The following is a 17,531-nucleotide window of genomic DNA, read 5'->3' as shown; positions in this document are numbered from 1 at the left end:
AAGTGTAGTTGAAAATATATGTATGGTTGTAGGTCTACTTTAGCTATGTTGAATAACTGCCCCTCAACAACCCCCCCCCCCCCCCCCCCAAAAGACTAGAAGCCAGGACTCTAGGAATGATCTAGTCATAAAATTACTGTAAGTAATTGTACCTCTCTGTTGACGGGACACTGTATACTGCATAACACTACACACCACTGTTGGGTGGGCTGCTTTTCCATTTCACTTTGAACAAAGATCTATTTCATTGTCACTGTATGCTATCAGCTAAGCTGGTAGAAGTCCCTGGATCTTTTGTTCCATGGTTCTTGGCTGTTCTGGGTTCTAGACTCTCTGGGGCTGTAACGAGACTGTACCCTAAGAGGTTCTTGCTGAGATGGTATCTGAATATAGGGGGGGATAGTTAATACAGTTGTTCAATGAGACTTGAGACTAAAGAAATAGTCTCTCGACCCTGTGATGGTGATTTGAGGTATCGGTTTTCGATACCCTGGTAACTGTATGCATGTCCATTATTTGTGTTTTGCTGGGCAAGTGTTGGGGTGAGGGTGTAACTTAGTGTGTGTGATGTCGGTTGGAAAATTAGAAATCAAGGCATCACTATATAGAGCTTTTTAAACAGGGGGTATCAATTCAGTTTTTATTACTGAAATCAAACTGATGTATTGATTTTAGTTTTGTGCTAGAAATTGGATGGGGACAACACTGGGCGGGATTAGAACATGTGGGCGTGGTTTATATATGAATATTGTACTTACCTATTCTGTTCTACAGTATGTTTGTTATTATTTGTAATTTCTTTTTTTGAACAAAAAAATAAGATGTAATGTTATGAATTAATGGGACTAAATCTTGACATTTTTATTGACAAGGGGGTGAAAAAAAATAAAGAACAATTATGTACAAAAAATATAAACCTTTTGATTTAAGGTTGAAAAAACAAATCTATTGTTATTCAGTGTAGTTATTACCATTCATAGGGAATGAAGGGGGTTTACACAGTGATGTTTAAGAAATGTACAAAGAAAATGCCACAGAGAAAACAACTGAGTTGTTGAGAGTAAGTACATGCTCTTATAGATTGAACATATACTATGCAGATTAATACCCTATTGGTAATTACTGTTTGTACATCAAATGTTTGTCCTTGGGTCTCTTTGGTTTTGAGGAGAGAGTGTCCCCTGCTGGCCTGGTACCACTACTGACACCAGACAGTCACAATAAATGTAAAAAGATACAGCCATTACCGGCTGAGCTGCAACTACGTTTGTCTTGTAGTTACCAAGATTTAACTGAGACAAACAGTATTGCAGGTGGAACCAATAACTATAAAACAGTACAGTGTGTGGCTGTATATATGTGTGTGTGTGTGTGTGTGTGTGTGTGTGTGTGTGTGTGTGTGTGTGTGTGTGTGTGTGTGTGTGTGTATATATATATATATATATATATACACAGTTGTGAAAAAATTAGGACACCCTATGAAAATGTTTTTTTTAAACATATTTAGACATATGGATATTTAATATCAATTTTAACAATACTGCGAGATTCAAGTAATAAAACTAAAGTAAAACTGAAGAAAAAACTTTTTAAAACTTTTGGTAAAATTTTATAAAATAAACATGCAAGTTCTGGTGAGGAATAAATTAGGACACCTCCACATTTTGTCCCACTTAAAATGGCTGAAATCACACACAGGTGTATCACATCAGGTGCACACGATTAGAACATTGTTACTCAACATTTTGAAGGAGGCTTGCTCTATTTAAACCTCAGACAGTCAGTTTGGTGTGCTCCTGACGTGAGAGTGAACACCATGGTGAGATTGAAAGACATGTCTGAGGCTTATGAGTCTGGTAAGGGATTTAAAAAGATCTCAGAAGAGTTGGAAATCAGCCATTCCACTGTAAAATAGTGTACAAGTGGAGGACATTCAAAACAACTGCCAACATGCCCAGGTCTGGCTGTCCAAGCAAGTTTGCCCTGAGAGCAGACCTCAAGATGCTAAAAGAAGTCTCCAAAATCCCTAAAATGTCATCACAGGACCTACAGCAGGCTCTGGCGACCGTTGATGTGAAAGTGCATGCCTCTACAATCAGAGACTGCACAAGTTTAATCTTCACGGGAGGTGTGCAAGGAGGAAACCTTTACTCTCCAAGAGAAACACTAAGGCCGGACTGAAGTTTGCCAGAGAGAACGTAGACAAAGGACTGGACTTCTGGAATAATGTTCTTCGGACAGATGAGTCTAAAATGTCATTATTTGGACACCAGAACAGAGGACGTGTTTGGCGCACACCAAATACAGCATTCCACTTGACTTGAAACGGGCTGTACATGCAAGAAACCCCTCAAACATCATACAGGTTAGAGCATTCTGCATTGAGGAGTGGGGCAAACTTTCCTCAGACTGATTTCAGAGACTGGTAGAGGGTTACAAGAAGCGTCTCACTGAAGTTATTTCTGCCAAAGGGGATAACACTAGGTATTAGGGGGTAACACTAGGTATTAGGGGGTAACACTAGGTATTAGGGGGTAACGCTAGGTATTAGGGGGTAACGCTAGGTATTAGGGGGTAACGCTAGGTGTTGGGGGGTAACGCTAGGTATTAGGGGGTAACACTAGGTATTAGGGGGTAGGGTGTCCTAACTTTTTCCTCAGAATATGCATTTATGTTGATGTCTTTTGTTTAATGAGTAAAACAATTACATTTTTTGCTGTTAACCTGCAATTGGATCACTTTCTTTTTCCAGAGATGAATAAAACAAGATTAGACATCGATATGTGAACGTTCTTAATGAATAACTGAATATTTAATGGGGTGTCCTAATTTTTTCACATGACTGTATATATATATTGCACACATAATCAAAGTATCAGGAGACACAACTGTTCTTCTTTCTGCTATGGAAAACTTTCAAAGTTAATAGATTTTATATAAATTAATAATATAGACCTAAAAAATATTATTTTGATATAGATAACATTTTTAAATAATACATATTACAGTAACCTTCAGTCTAAATAATGTGAAACATGGTAATACATTCAGAAAATAATAAATATTGATAAAACTTGAATCTTTGGCACTGAATCCTATAATAACTATTAATGTAAATTATATTAATAGTTACATTTTGTAAATAATGTTTTGTGTAACATTAAACTTTTTTTTTTTCTTTTTATGGGCTATGTATGTTTAAATGTCTCCATGCAACTGCAAAGTGTTTGGGCAAGACTTTAGACTGCCGTGACAGAATATCATGTTACTTGAAAGAAAGGTGCAGAAGGATCACTATCACACCACAGGAAACAAATGTAACATGTAATATGTACTTCGTAAAAGAATTGTTCCAAACTTTTACCATCAAGCCCTTTTTATTGCTGGATGGCTTTGGTCTCTGCGTTAGCAATGAAGCTAATGCTTATTTGCAACTTCCTACAAATTAAACACATATTTCAACATGGTGTCCGGGATTTAATCTCACTGGGTGAGTAGATAGAAGGCATCAGTGCCAAATTCCCAATCTGACCCTTTAACAGGTTAATGCATAGGGAGTGAAACTCAAATTAGTGACTAAACACCATTAATTGGGGTGTCAAACACCAGTAGGTGGCGCTAGAGTGAGCAATTATCTCAACCGTGGTGCAGCTCCAATGATGTGAAATAGGGTCTGTTTGTCATACAGAATGTGGATTGTATTGTTGCTTTGGACAAACAGTAATGCACTTCAGTCTTCCAGCATGTGTGTTTCTTCAGACTACATTTCCTGTTATCTGTGAATGAAAGGAACAAGTTGTGAGGAGGAAGAGAATCACACTCCCACATATTCTCACACATTAACACAGAGTTATTAAACAGTTTGTTTTCCAAAAAGGTTTCCCAGACATGCAAATCTTATGCCATTAGTAACCCTAACATTTCCTTGTACTGTGGCCCTCAGCAACAAGCCATCTGTCCCATAGAGACTAATAAGTCTATGCTGACAACACAGAGCCTCCTCCAAACAGTCAGCTAAGTCATTGAGATGTGCTCATCTCACTGATGAAACTGTACATATAAACTGTACATATATTATGCAGTATATTCATCGTTTAGACTCACCACCCATTTGTAAAAAAATAAATAAGTATGTACATTTCATATAGCTGTTGCATAAACCCGATGGAAAGTTAAATTGGGCTGTTCACAACTGGGTTAGGAAAAGCTTCAGGATGGTAGACCTCTAGGAATGGGGCTGGGTAACCCTGCCTTGAAGCTTTTAAAGGATTACAGTTACTCAACAAAAATAATACGTCTATGTAGTACTGAAAGTGAAAACTCAAATGACAACAGTGGGTGTTTCCATGGTTATGCATGATAACCGTAGCGTGACATAGCTCTGGAGCCTTTGTTCTCTGATTCACCGCCCCCATTCCCTCATTTTCTCCACACTGTTTGAGGCCTCACCCTTATGCCTGTTCCATTTTAAAAGCAGTTGTTGTTTTCTAATTTCAAAAGTGACTTTATATTTAAGCTAAACATGTTGGGTTAGGTTTAAGGCTTGGTTATAGGGATCATTGATCTCTGGGTTTCCAGTTCCAAGAAGAAAAGAGAAACGAAGGGGCATGTAACTCACTCTCTGTGGTGTATGGAGAACTCAGTCAGGGCACCGAGAGAACTCAGCTGCTCTTCTAAAGCTATGATCCGCAGGCCAATGTACCCTGATGACAGCAGTAGCACAGCCAACCTACACAAACACACACACACAAAGGGAGAAGGTCCTCTCTCTTCTTGCGTGAAACATTGTCATACTCAATCCATATGTTACTATCTCCGATCCATCTCTCTACCCATCTGTTAAGGAATGAACCTGACATTTAAACAGACAGTTGGAAGCTACATTCCTCAACAATTCCCTGGTATCCTGAAAGACAACATACCTAACTAGACAGACAGTCTGACAGACAGACAGACACGTACACTTCTAGGAAGACCGCAAATAACAATGACAATATACAGACAATAGAAACTGACAATTGTCAATTGATGTTCAACATTTTTAAATGAATCCACCCATTCAACAATTCCACATCAGCATGTGTGTGTGAACAAAAGTGAACTAGTCAAGATAAAGAGAATACACAACCAGATAGATGTAGAGAAGAACAGCACTCAGAAACAGATGGACTGAAGAACAGCACTCACAGAAACAGACAGATGAATAGGAGAACAGTGCCATAATTACCTAGACGTAACCTTAGATGGCAAGATTCAGGCCTTTTAATTGTACCTAGAATTTCTAAAAAAAAACAGCTGGAGGCAGGGCCTTCTCTCATAGAGCTCCACTACTGTGGAATGATTTGCCAATTAAGGTTAGAAATTCAAACTCAGTGCAAACAGGCTTGATACTGTCCACCCTTGCTGTCTTACCAGGTGGGCTCTCATCGCCACTGGGATGCCCTTCCCCCAATGCCATTTGGGGGCGGAGTCGCTGGCTTGTTGTTGTCTCTCTGTTGCGCACTTGTGCAATTGGGCTGTATTCTGCTGGCAATACTCAGCCCTCATTCAGGGTGGTTGCGGTTGGTGGGTGTCCTTTTGGTTGATGCTTGGCAATGTGGGTGGATTGATTTCCAGCCTGTTGGGCCCTGTCAGTGGCCTCCCCCAGATAGGGCCACAGTATCACCGGACCCCCCTGTCTCAACCCCAAGGTCTTATGCAGCTATATTATTGTGCTGGGGGAGTAGGGTCAGTTCTCCTTCTCTCCTTCTATAAATCCTTGTAGATCTAAGGAATGCATTTTCAAAATATTCCCTGTCTCCTGCCGTTTTAAACTTAGGAGGATATGAGTTCCTGGCCCTCACCTGACGAGTACCAGCCTTGAAAGACCCATTGCTATCCCTGTCCAAAGTCCTCCTGGTTGTGTTGCAGATCAAGACGATACCTGATGATTTCAGCTGCCACTGTGCTGACACCTCCCCCTCTCCCATGTTGTCCCTGTCCTTGTCCATCTGGTCATGCTTCCGACTCTTCCGATGCTTAGACTCTAGACCCACATGCATTTATTAATTATTTCAATTTCTACTCTTTATATGTTCACCCAGGACAGCCAGAAGAGGACTGGTCACCCCTCTGAGCCTGGGTCCTCTCTAGGTTTCTCCCTAAATTTCAGCCTTCTTAGGGAGTTTTTCCTAGCCACTGAAATTCAACACTACTGTTTTTTGCTCCTTGGGGTTTAAGGCTGGGTGTTTTATAAAAGCACTTTGTGCTTTTATATACATTTGATTGATTGAGAAACAGATAGATGGAGAGGAGAACAGTACTCACAGAAACAGATAGATGGAGAGGAGGATGTTGGACTTTCTCATCACTCTGACCAGCCATTTCACCCTTCCAGTGATGTTCCCAACCCACGAGTCATCTGGATGGGGGACAAAAACACAAAACGCCAAACCAAGTGTAATGGAGTGTGTGAGGTATACAGTTAGGTCCGGAAATATTTGGACACTGACACAATTTTCAGAATTTTGTCTCTCAGTGCAAACAGGATTTGAAACGAAACAACCGAGATGCAATTGAAGTGCAGCTTTCAGCTTTAATTCAAGGGGTTGAACAAAAATATTGTATGAAAAGTTTAGGAATTGCAACCATGTTCATACACAGTGCCCTTATTTCAGGGGCTCAAATGTAATTGGACGAATTAACACATTCAGAAATAAAATGTTTATTTTTAATACTTTGTCGAGAATCCTTTGCAGGCTATGACTGCTTGAAGTCTGGAATGCATGGACATCACCAAACGTTGTGTTTCCTCCTTTGTGATGCTTTGCCAGGCCTTTACTGCAGCTGTCTTCAGTTGTTGTTTCTTCGTGGGTCTTTCTGATTAAGTTTTGTCTTCAGCAAGCGAAATTCATGCTCGATCGGATTGAGATATGGTGATTGACTCGGCCATTGCAGAATATTCCACTCTTTGCCTTAAAAAAACTTCAGGGTTGCTTTCACAGTATGTTTTTATCCTTCTGTAAAGTGCAGCGCCGTCCAATCAGCTTCGCCTCAACCGTGTTTTACATATGATGTGGTATGCTTCGGATCATGAGCTGTTCCAAGTCTTCTCCATAATTTTTACTTCCCATCATTCTAGTACAGGTTGATCTTAGTTTCATCTGCCCAAAGAATGCTGTTCCAGAACTGGGCTGGATTTTTTAGATGTTTTTTTGGCAAAATCTGGCCTTTCGATTCTTGAGGCTTATGAACGGTTTGCAGCTTGTGGTGAACCATCTGTACAGTATTTGCTCTTGTGAAGTTTTCTCTTTATGGTTGACTTGGATAAGGATATACCTACCTCCTGGAGCGTTCTTCACTTGACTGGATGTTTTGAAGGAGTTTTTCTTTACCATGGAAAGGATCCTACGATCATCCACCAATGTTGTCTTCCGTGGACGTCCTGCCTTTTTGTGTTGCAGAGCTCAGCAGTGCGTTCTTTTTTCTCAGAATGTACCAAGCTGTTGATTTGGCTACTCCTAATGTTCCTGCTGTCTCTCTGATGGACAATTTTTATGCAGTCAAATGATGAAAGATGATGGCTTGTTTCACTTGCATTGTGAGCTCCTTTGACCACATGTTGTGGGTTCACAGCAACGGCTTCCAAATGCAAATGCCACACCTGGAATCAACTCCAGACCTTTCACCTTGCTTAATTGATAAAGAAATAACAAAAGGAGTAGTCCACACTTGTCCATGGATCAGCTTGAAAAAGGGGGTTAAATATTAGAGTTTTAATTCCTAAACACTTCCTCCAATTTGGATGTGAATTCCCTCAAATTAAAGCTGAGAGATTGCACTTTAAGCCCAATTCATTAATTTAACTGTAACCTGAATATATTTGGATAAACAGCCAAAATAACAAAACTTGTGTCAGTGTCCAATTATTTCTGGACCTAAATGTACATCTGGGATGGTTATCACCTCATGTCTACATCGTGTCTTTCTGTTAACGGTCTCTCTAGGATGTGCTGTCTTACCTCTGCCAGCCAGCTCTATGGGACTGCTCCACTCCATCGTGTCCTCCACACTGGATTGGCTGGAGGTCTGTGGAGATGGAAGGGTTAAAACATGTCCTTATGCCAAAGGTTCCTGATTACTCTATGTGCTGTCTTTAAAAATAAAACAGAAAAAGTGAACATGTAACTTTCACCCTAAATTCCAGACTGCAATATCCGAGGTGGCAAAAGGCAGATCAATCATCAGACACCAGCATGACAACCAAGGAGAGCCGGTTTCCATTTACAGGAAAACGAAAAACAAAACTGCAGCCATGCAAGGTGGTGTGTGGTAGGAATCCTTTAGAGTCTCACCGTGTCTATGTCCTGACCCACGGCGTCGGGGCTGTTCTCGGCCGATGACACCTGGGGACTGCTGTTACCACTCTCCCTGTGCCGCACCTGCTGCTGTCAACACACAGGGCAACGCAGGGTCAGACAGTCCTCTGCAGTGAATAAAGACCCGCAGCGACAGACAACAGGTACCGAGTGGCAGATGGCTGATAGGGAACCATAAATAGGGTGCATAAAATGGGGGAGAAATAGCGTGAGAGAGAGCTGGATGAAGAGGCCTTGTGGGTTTACCTGTGCCTGTGTACACACGGAGAGCAGGGTGTTGTAACACACTTGTCGGCTCCGCAGAGACACAAAGGAATACTGAAACGGAGAGGGTTTATGTCAGGAAAATGCACAGGCGCACACGCACAGAGCCATGGTGAGGTGGCGTCACTACCGACCTTGCTTCTGTCAGTAGTGCGGATGGAGAGCATGGACAGGGCGGCGTTCTGCTTTTTCACCTCTTCAATGGTGGACGCACCAATCACCACCTACAGCAAGACACAGAGACACGACACCCCCTGGACACATCAAACACCGGAACTCAGCATCTACCTTAGCGAGCTTGGCCTAGTCTACTCTGATTTGAATCCCTTACCTTTGTGTCTTTGAGGAGAACAGAGGAGTAGAAACACACATAGTTGTCAGACACGTAGAGCTTCCCATGGTACAACAGCTCCTTCTGCAGGGAACAGGTGAACGCTGAAACACACACCCGGGACGGTGGACAAATTAGAGGCAGACAAGGTCTGTTGCCCCATCACAGTGTGTGGTTGAGAATGCCCTCCGAATCAGCTGTTCATTGTGGTGCCAATGTGGTACAGCTGTGTTTTATTCATGTTATTTGTTGTTGGCAAAGAACACATGGCACAGATTGTGGAATTCAGGTATAATGATTGATCCAATGCGTTCATAATTAACCTGGATGACTCCATCAGACGTATCCACATGCAGCCCAGACATCAGTGGGCGACGGCAATGAAATCATAAACACATTAGACACACTGTGGGACAACTCACCATGAATTAGTTTCTCCTCTGCAGGAATCTCTTGGAAGAGTTTGTGGAAAGTTTTGTCGTGTTTTATAAAGCTCTAAAAGACAGGAAATTATTTATTCGTGCTGTGTATTCATTTGATTGTCATGTCATTGCAGGAAGTTTCCTGTGATGTTTTTCAGTGTCAGACTGGATTGTTTCTGATGAAAAGTTACATAAATTATAATCCAAATAAATATTCACATTTGCTGTTACTTCAGGATTACTTTCCTGTTTACTGTAACTGTCTCAAATCAAGATATGGAATCTTTAATTGAAACTTTTAAACCCCCAGTTAACCATTTAGGGAATTCATCAATCATTCAATCAAAAAAGATCTCAAAGCCATAATCCAGAGTCACCATGGTGTTGTAGGGTGTATTTCAGATGCTTACATTTCTGGTGATGCCACCATCAGGATAGTGGACGGTCTCCTCCTCGATTATTTGGGACCTGTGAATGGGTAGTGATTTCCATCAGGTCCTGACAGCACATGGACATGCACCCATTGACTCACAGACTTTTCTTTCCCCCAGTCCAAATCCTCAACTTGTTTTTAGGAGTAAAATCTGACCTCAGTGAGTTGGTCCTCTTCATCTCCTGGACATCCAGCTGGACCACCTGTGGATTGTGGCTTTTCCTCCTCTCTCCATTAAGTCTACTGGGCCTCTTTTGGCCCGGCAGATTACTTCCAGAACCTTTCTCCAGGGACCTGGCGGTACAGGACATTGATCTATTACACAGTCTGTTTCAGAAGTCATACATACCTGTTTAAATATTATGGGTCTAGGTCAACGGGTCAGACTAAGAGCGGTTCAAAACTCTTTAATGACGGAAAACATTTTGAGGACCGTGACGTCGCCCGGTATGGCGCATCCGGGGCCCCACCCTGGAGCCAGGCCCGGGGTTGTGGCTCGTATGCGAGCGCCTGGTGGCCGGGCTTTTCCCCACGGTGTCCGGCCGGGCTCAGCCCGAAGGAGCGACGTGGGGCCGCCTTCCCGTGGGCTCACCACCTGCAGGAGGGACCATAAGGGGTCGGTGCGTAGAGGATCGGGCGGTAGTCGAAGGCGGGGGCCTCGACAACCCGATCCCTGTCGTGGAACGTCACCTCGCTGGCGGGAAGGAGCCTGAGATCGTGCGTGAGGTTGAGAGGTTCCGTCTAGAGATAGTCGGGATCACCTCCACGCACGGCTTGGGCTCTGGAACCAAACTCCTTGAGAGAGGATGGACTCTTCACCACTCTGGAGTTGCCCATGGTGAGAGGCGGCGGGCTGGTGTGGGTTTGCTTATAGCTCCCCAGCTCTGCCGCCATCTGTTGGAGTTTACCCTGGTGAACGAGAGGGTTGTTTCCCTGTGCCTACGGGTCGGGGATAGGACTCTAACTGTTGTTTGTGCCTACGAGTACCCAACCTTCTTGGAGTCTCTGGGAGGGGTGCTGGAAAGTGCTCCGACTGGGGACTCCATCGTTCTACTGGGGGACTTCAACGCCCACGTGGGCAACAACAGTGACACCTGGAGGGGCGTGACTGGGAGGAACGGCCCCCCTGTTCTGAACCCAAGCGGTGTTCAGTTATTGGACTTCTGTGCTAGTCACAGTTTGTCCATAACGAACACCATGTTCAAGCATAAGGGTGTCCATCAGTGCACGTGGCACCAGGATATCCTAGGCCGTAGGTCGATGATCGACATTGTTGTCGTTTCATCTGACCTGCGGCCGTATGTCTTGGACACTCGGGTTAAGAGAGGGGCGGAGCTGTCAACTGATCACCACCTGGTGGTGAGTTGGATCCGATGGCGGGGGAGGAAGCTGGACAGACTCTGCAGACCCAAGCATACTGTAAGGGTCTGCTGGGAACGTCTGGCCAAGTCTCCTGTCAGAGAGATCTTTAACTCCCACCTCCGGCAGAGCTTCGACTGGATCCCGAGGGAGGTTGGAGATATTGAGTCCGAGTGGACCATGTTCTCCACCGCCATTGTCGAAGCGGCCGCTCGGAGCTGTGTAAGGTCTCCGGTGCCTGTCGAGGTGGCAATCCCCAAACCCGGTGGTGGACACCGGAAGTAAGGGATGCCGTCAAGCTGAAGAAGGAGTCCTATCAGGCCTGGTTGGCTTGTGGGACTCCTGAGGCAGCTGACAGGTACTGGCAGGCCAAGCGAACTGCAGCCTGGGTGGTTGTGGAGGCAAAAACTCGGGCCTGGGAGGAGTTCAGTGTGGCCATGGAGAAGGACTATCGGCTGGCCTCGGAAGAGATTCTGGCAAACCGTCCGGCGCCTCAGGAGAGGGAAACAGTGCCCTACCAACGCTGTTTACAGTAGAGGCTGTCAGGTCCCTGTACGACCGAAGCAGGAGCTTGGGCTGCCCTTTGTCACCGGTTCTATTCGTAATTTTTATGGACAGAATTTCTAGGCGCAGCCAGGGGCCGGAGTGTGTCAGGTTTGGAGACCATACGATTTCGTCTCTGCTCTTTGCGGATGATGTTGTCGTGTTGGCCCCTTCAAACCAGGACCTTCAGCATGCACTGGGACGGTTTGCAGCCGAGTGTGAAGCGGTGGGGATGAAAATCAGTACCTCCAAATCCGAGGCCATGGTCCTCAGTCGGAAAAGGGTGGCTTGCCCACTTCAGGTTGGTGGAGAGTGGGTGGCTTGTTCACGAGTGAGGGAAGGATGGAACGGGAGATTAACAGATGGATCGGTGCAGCTTCTGCAGTAATGCGGTCGATGTATCGGTCTGTCGTGGTGAAGAAAGAGCTGAGCCGCAAGGCAAAGCTCTCGATTTACCTGTCAATCTACGTTCCTACTCTCACCTATGGTCATGAGCTTTGGGTCATGATCGAAAGGACAAGATCCCGGATACAGGCGGCCAAAATGAGCTTTCGGGTGGCTGGGTGATCCCTTAGAGATCGGTCACCCGGGAGGAGCTCCGAGTAGAGCCTCTGCTCCTCCACATCGAGAGGGGTCAGCTGAGGTGGCTTGGCCATCTGTTCCGGATTCCTCCTGAACGCCTTCCCCGGAAGGTGTTCCGGGCCCGTCCCACCGGGAGGAGATCCCGGGGAAGACCTAGGACACGCTGGAGGGACTATATCTCCCGGCTGGCCTGGGAACGTCTTGGTGTCCTCCCGGAAGAGCTGGAGGAAGTGTCTAGGGAGAGGGAAGTCTGTGCATCTCTGCTTAGACTGCTGCCCCCACGACCCGGCCCCGGATAAGCAGAAGAAGATGGATGGATGGGTCTAGGTCAATAGACTTTGGTCCATTTTAATAATTAGATTTGTACTTATCACCCTAGGTTGTTTTCCATTTGTATATCACACAGAGACATTCACATTGTGTTTATGAGCTAATCTGACTCTGGGGAGTTAGATCATGAAACAAATTGTCAAGATCCAGAATAATATTTTTAAAGGTTAAGAAGTCAGAAAAAGGTGGAATCCAGGTGAACAGATATATGTATAATAATTTGTGATTCAATGATCAGAACGTGGTGAGTAATGTTTTTCTCCCAGCAACTACCAGATGCTGGGAGAAAAACATTAGAACTGTAAAACAGGTTTAGTTGTTAGTCCTGCTCCAGTAAACTTAATTACTTGATTATCATTAATTTGCTTGTTTTGGTTCATTTAGTTGTTGTTGGCCTAAAAACTACAATCAAAAGTTCAAACTTTAATGTGGAAGCTGAAATAATAAGGCTCAAAATGATGACACCTGTTATACTTATTACGCTTTTTTGTTTATTGTTAAACAATATGCATGCCTTGCATGCCTTTGAAAAAGAAAGTGGATTACATTTCTCCCAACTAACCCAGTCTGTTTCTCTCTGGATGGATGAATGCCTTGAGGGCTATAGCTGCAAAACATTTTGGGGAATGAAATGAAACAAGGTCCCTTCCTTTGATGACTGTATTTCTGTATTCTATATGGTGGCTATTGATGACAGTATTTCAGTGATCTATATAGTTGCTATATACCACTGTATGTGTTGTATGTGGTAGCCATATACAGTATCTCACAAAAGTGAGTACACCCCTCACATTTTTGCAGATATTTGATTATATGACACTTTGCTACAATGTAAAGTAATGAGTGTATAACAGTGTAAATTTGCTGTCCCCTCAAAAAACTCAACACACAGCCATTCATGTCTAAACTGCTGGCAACAAAAGTGAGTACACCCCTAAGTGAAAATATCCAAATTGGGCCCAATTAGCCATTTTCCCTCCCTGGTGTCATGTGACTCATTAGTGTTACAAGGTCTCAGGTGTGAATGGGGAGCAGGTGTGTTACATTTGGTGTTATCGCTCTCACACTCCCTCATACTGGTCACTGGAATTTCAACATGACACCTCATGGCAAAGAACTCTCTGAGGATCTGAAAAAAATAATTGTTGCTCTACATATAGATTGCCTAGGCTATAAGAAGATGTGCCAAGACCCTGAAACTGAGCTGCAGCACGGTGGCCAAGACCATACAGCGGTTTAACAGGACAGGTTCCACTCAGAACAGGCCTTGCAATGGTCGACCAAAGAATTTGAGTGCATGTGCTCAGCTTCATATACAAAGGTTGTCTTTGGGAAATAGATGCATGAGTGCTGCCAGCATTGTTGCAGAGGTTGAAGCGGTGGGGGGTCAGCCTGTCTGTGCTTAGACCATACTGCATCAAACTGGTCTGCATGGCTGTCATCCCAGAAGGAAGCCTCTTCTTAAGATGATGCACAAGAAAGACTGCAAACTGTTTGCTGAAGACAGGCAGACTAAGGAGATGGATTACTGGAACCATGTCCTGTGGTCTGATGAGACCAAGATTAACTTATTTGGTTCAGATGGTGTAAAGTGTATGTAGCGGCAACCAGGTGAGGAGTACAAGGACAAGTGTGTCTTGCCTACATTCAAGCATGGTGGTGGGAGTGTCATGGTCTGGGGCTGCATGAGTGCTGACAGCACTGGGGAGCTACAGTTCATTGAGGGAACCATGAATGCCAACATGTACTGTGACATACTGAAGCAGAGCATGATCCCCTCCCTTTGGAGTCTGGGCCGCAGGGCAGTATTCCAGCATGATAACGACCCCAAGCACACCTCCAAGACAACCTGAAGAAGCTGAGGGTAAAGGTGATAGGCTGGCCAAGCATGTTTCCAGACCTAAACTCTATTGAGCATCTGTGGGGCATCCTCAAACGGAAGGTGGAGGAGCGTAATGTCTCTAACATCCACCAGCTCCGTGATGTCGTCATGGAGGAGTGGAAGAGGACTCCAGTGGCAACCTGTGAAGCTCTGGTCAACTCCATGCCCAAGAGGGTTAAGGCATTGCTGGAAAATAATGGTGGCCACACATAATATTGACACTTTGGGCCTAATTTGGACATTTTCACTTAGAGGTGTACTCACTTTTATTGCCAGCAGTTTAGACTTTTGTTGCCAGCTGTGTGTTGAGTTATTTTGAGGGGATTTACAATGTTATACAAGCTGTACACTAATTTCCATTGTAGCAAATTGTAATTTCTTCAAAGATATAATAATATATTTGCAAAAATGTGAGGGGTGTACTCACTTTTGTGAGATACTGTATATTACTGTGTGCATGTGTTCTATATGGTGGCTGTATACTACTGTTTGTATGATTTCTACATGTTAGCTATTTAATACTAGATTTTTTTCTATACTGTAGCTATATAATAATTAATAACTGTGTTCTAGGATTTAGTAGTATGTATTTGTTTTCTATATGGTTCCAATATAATACTGTATGTCTATGTTGGGGTATGGGGTCACGTATATGCTACTTCATGTGTTTGTATGGTTGCTTTATACACCAGTTGAGGAATGGTGGAATGGGGCAACAAGATCGAGAAATGAAGAGTATTCAATACTGTAATGTTCGGTTAGAAAATACAAAAACGATTCCGTTATAATATGTCATTACTAACACGTGATTGTATTGACAGAAGTCATTTTTGTTTGAACCTATAACAGCAAAAAAAAAAAAAACACACGCAGCGATGTATAATAATGAATGACTTAATACTCACTCTGAGCTGTCAAGGGAGAACCGCCGATGCTTCATGTTCATGGTCTGGAGTGCTTAAATGCCTCACGATGTTGCCTAACTCTTCCACATTTCAGTCCCAGATTCACACTCGGCTCCTCTTTACTCCACGCTGCTGAACTGTGAGTGATCCGACGCTCAAACACTACACTGTACTTCACTGTCCTGTTTTATTCATTTAAGTCTGTCTCTGAGTCTGCTACCTGACTGTAAGCCCACACAGAGGCAGCTGTTATGAGCCAGTCTTCCAGGTGGCTATATTGTTTTCTATCAACTCCTGAGGGCAGGAATGCTGTTCAAACTTATCCAATCAGCATTTGAGGTCAAAGCGTGATACGTAAACACACTATTGACAGCACACACCTCTGCTTCTCCAAGTAACTGTTACTACAAGTGATTTCTACAATTCATCCACATATTATTTTTGGATAAATTATATACATACCGTTTTTTCTATCCTTGTAGGGACATTTTCTGCATCCCCTAACGTTTAACGTATTCATAAATGTAACCTTAGCCTCAGTAACCTAACCTTTATGTCTAAAAGTAATCTAACCTTAATGCCTTTCCCAAAAAGTAACGCTAAAACTAAACCAAACTGTGGCTTTAGCCTAAACCAGAAATAACTTTTTTCTGTGTGCACTAATTTGTCAGGTTTTACCTTTAGATTTTCTGGTCCCCACATGTACATACACACCTGGATCAGAAACATACACACACAGACCAGTGGTTACACATCACTTTTTTTTTTTAGGTCTAGCATATAGAGCATCTGAGCAGCAACATAAAGGTTGCTACATCCCATCCCTAAACCGACACAGAAATACCTGTCATTCTGATCCTGAGCAAGTCAGTAAACCTTGATTGCTACCCAAGTCTGGAATCAGACCTTAGTCAGTTTACCTGGTGAATTTAAGGGTTAAAAAGAGCTTAGGCACGCTTAGAAGGGTTGACGAAGTTCACCCGGCCTGTTTTTGCAAACTCGTGAGAGCTCAGGTGACAGTGTCAGATCTGATTTGAATAGCTCCAGTAGAGATCATAATCACAGCACTGAGAAAGTTCATATGGACGTGAGAAACATGACACGATTAAAAACACAGATTCTGATGGTATGTACTGTAAAGGCTGTACAACGCTTTTATCTAATGCTTCCAGGAGACAGAAAGTTTTTCATTAGAATGGCAATGCTATAAACATGTTTGAGTTTGAGGAATTTCAGCTATATCTGTCTGGCCCTGATAATTGTCTCTAGTGGATAGCTCATACATTGTTAACTTGTCCTGAGGTTAGACATTCACAGTTCCTTCTTAATAATGTAACTAGTTAATGACACCTTTCTCTGCCTGGAGTCCCACATTCTCAAACAATATTTCTATGTACTAATTCCAATGGTAAAATAGCTAATTCCAATGGCTTGTGCAGTCCAAAGCAGACATTGTAAAACCTTCACTAATTTCTTAACAGGCTGTGAGTGTCTCACCTATATAGATCATAACATGGACAGGGCAGTGTGTGTCTCACCTACAAACCCGAAGTTGCGACACTTTACAATTGTGAATAAAAACAGAATGCAATGATGTGGAAGTTTCAAATTTCTATACTATATTCAGAATAAAACATAGATGACATATCAAATGTTTAAATTGAGAAAATGTATCATTTTAAGGGAAAAATAAGTTGATTTTAAATTTCATGGCATCAACACATCTCAAAAAAGTTGGGACAAGGCCATGTTTACCGCTGTGTGGCATCCCCTCTTCCTTTTATAACAGACTGCAAACGTCTGGGGACTGAGGAGACAAGTTGCTCAAGTTTATGAATAGGAATGTTGTCCCATTCTTGTCTAATACAGGCTTCTAGTTGCTCAACTGTCTTAGGTCTTCTTTGTCGCACCTTCCTCTTTATGATGCGCCAAATGTTTTCTATGGGTGAAAGATCTGGACTGCAGGCTGGCCATTTCAGTACCGGATCCTTCTTCTATGCAGCCATGACATTGTAATTGATGCAGTATGTGGTCTGGCATTGTCTCTTCCCTGAAAGAGACGACGTCTTGGCCCAGAGAAAACGCCTGCGCTTCTTGATCCTGTTTAGATACGGCTTCTTTTT

General features: G+C 43.4%; 1 protein-coding gene across 3 annotated transcripts; it reads right to left on the bottom strand.

The window, feature by feature from the left end:
• Positions 1–3,183: 3,183 nt before the first annotated feature.
• On the bottom strand, positions 3,184–15,697 carry LOC105020409 (GRAM domain-containing protein 2A). 3 transcript variants are annotated; one of them, XM_020042310.2, is made up of 12 exons: positions 15,409–15,694; positions 9,964–10,101; positions 9,785–9,842; positions 9,375–9,447; positions 8,953–9,056; positions 8,756–8,845; positions 8,604–8,675; positions 8,334–8,423; positions 8,001–8,067; positions 6,307–6,400; positions 4,619–4,729; positions 3,184–3,776 (listed from the first exon to the last, which is right to left on the bottom strand). In XM_020042310.2, the coding sequence occupies exons 1-12, from the start codon at positions 15,447–15,449 to the stop codon at positions 3,773–3,775; spliced, it is 942 nt and encodes a 313-aa protein (XP_019897869.2). In that variant the 5' UTR covers positions 15,450–15,694; the 3' UTR covers positions 3,184–3,772. The 3 variants fall into 3 exon arrangements, with proteins under 3 accessions (XP_019897869.2, XP_010885713.2, XP_019897870.2); XM_010887411.4 differs by having other exon boundaries at positions 8,334–8,426; positions 15,409–15,693; XM_020042311.2 differs by lacking the exons at positions 3,184–3,776; positions 4,619–4,729 and adding an exon at positions 5,933–6,025 and having other exon boundaries at positions 8,334–8,426; positions 15,409–15,697.
• Between the last annotated feature and the right edge of the window lie 1,834 nt (positions 15,698–17,531).

The sequence above is a fragment of the Esox lucius genome, chromosome 3 (assembly GCF_011004845.1).
Source record: "Esox lucius isolate fEsoLuc1 chromosome 3, fEsoLuc1.pri, whole genome shotgun sequence".
Taxonomy (NCBI): Eukaryota; Metazoa; Chordata; class Actinopteri; order Esociformes; family Esocidae; genus Esox; species Esox lucius.
This window is presented reverse-complemented; position numbering and strand designations above follow the sequence as displayed.

What these genes read in the sequence shown, in the direction of transcription:
- LOC105020409 (XM_010887411.4), bottom strand. Translation starts at nt 15,449, where the DNA reads ATGAACATGAAGCATCGGCGGTTCTCCCTTGACAGCTCAGA. An exon ending in AGAGGAGAAACTAATTCATG is followed by an intron (nt 9,057 to 9,374) that starts GTGAGTTGTCCC and finishes TGTGTGTTTCAG; the next exon opens with CGTTCACCTGTTCCCTGCAG. An exon ending in TGGGTCAGGACATAGACACG is followed by an intron (nt 8,068 to 8,333) that starts GTGAGACTCTAA and finishes CCATCTCCACAG; the next exon opens with ACCTCCAGCCAATCCAGTGT.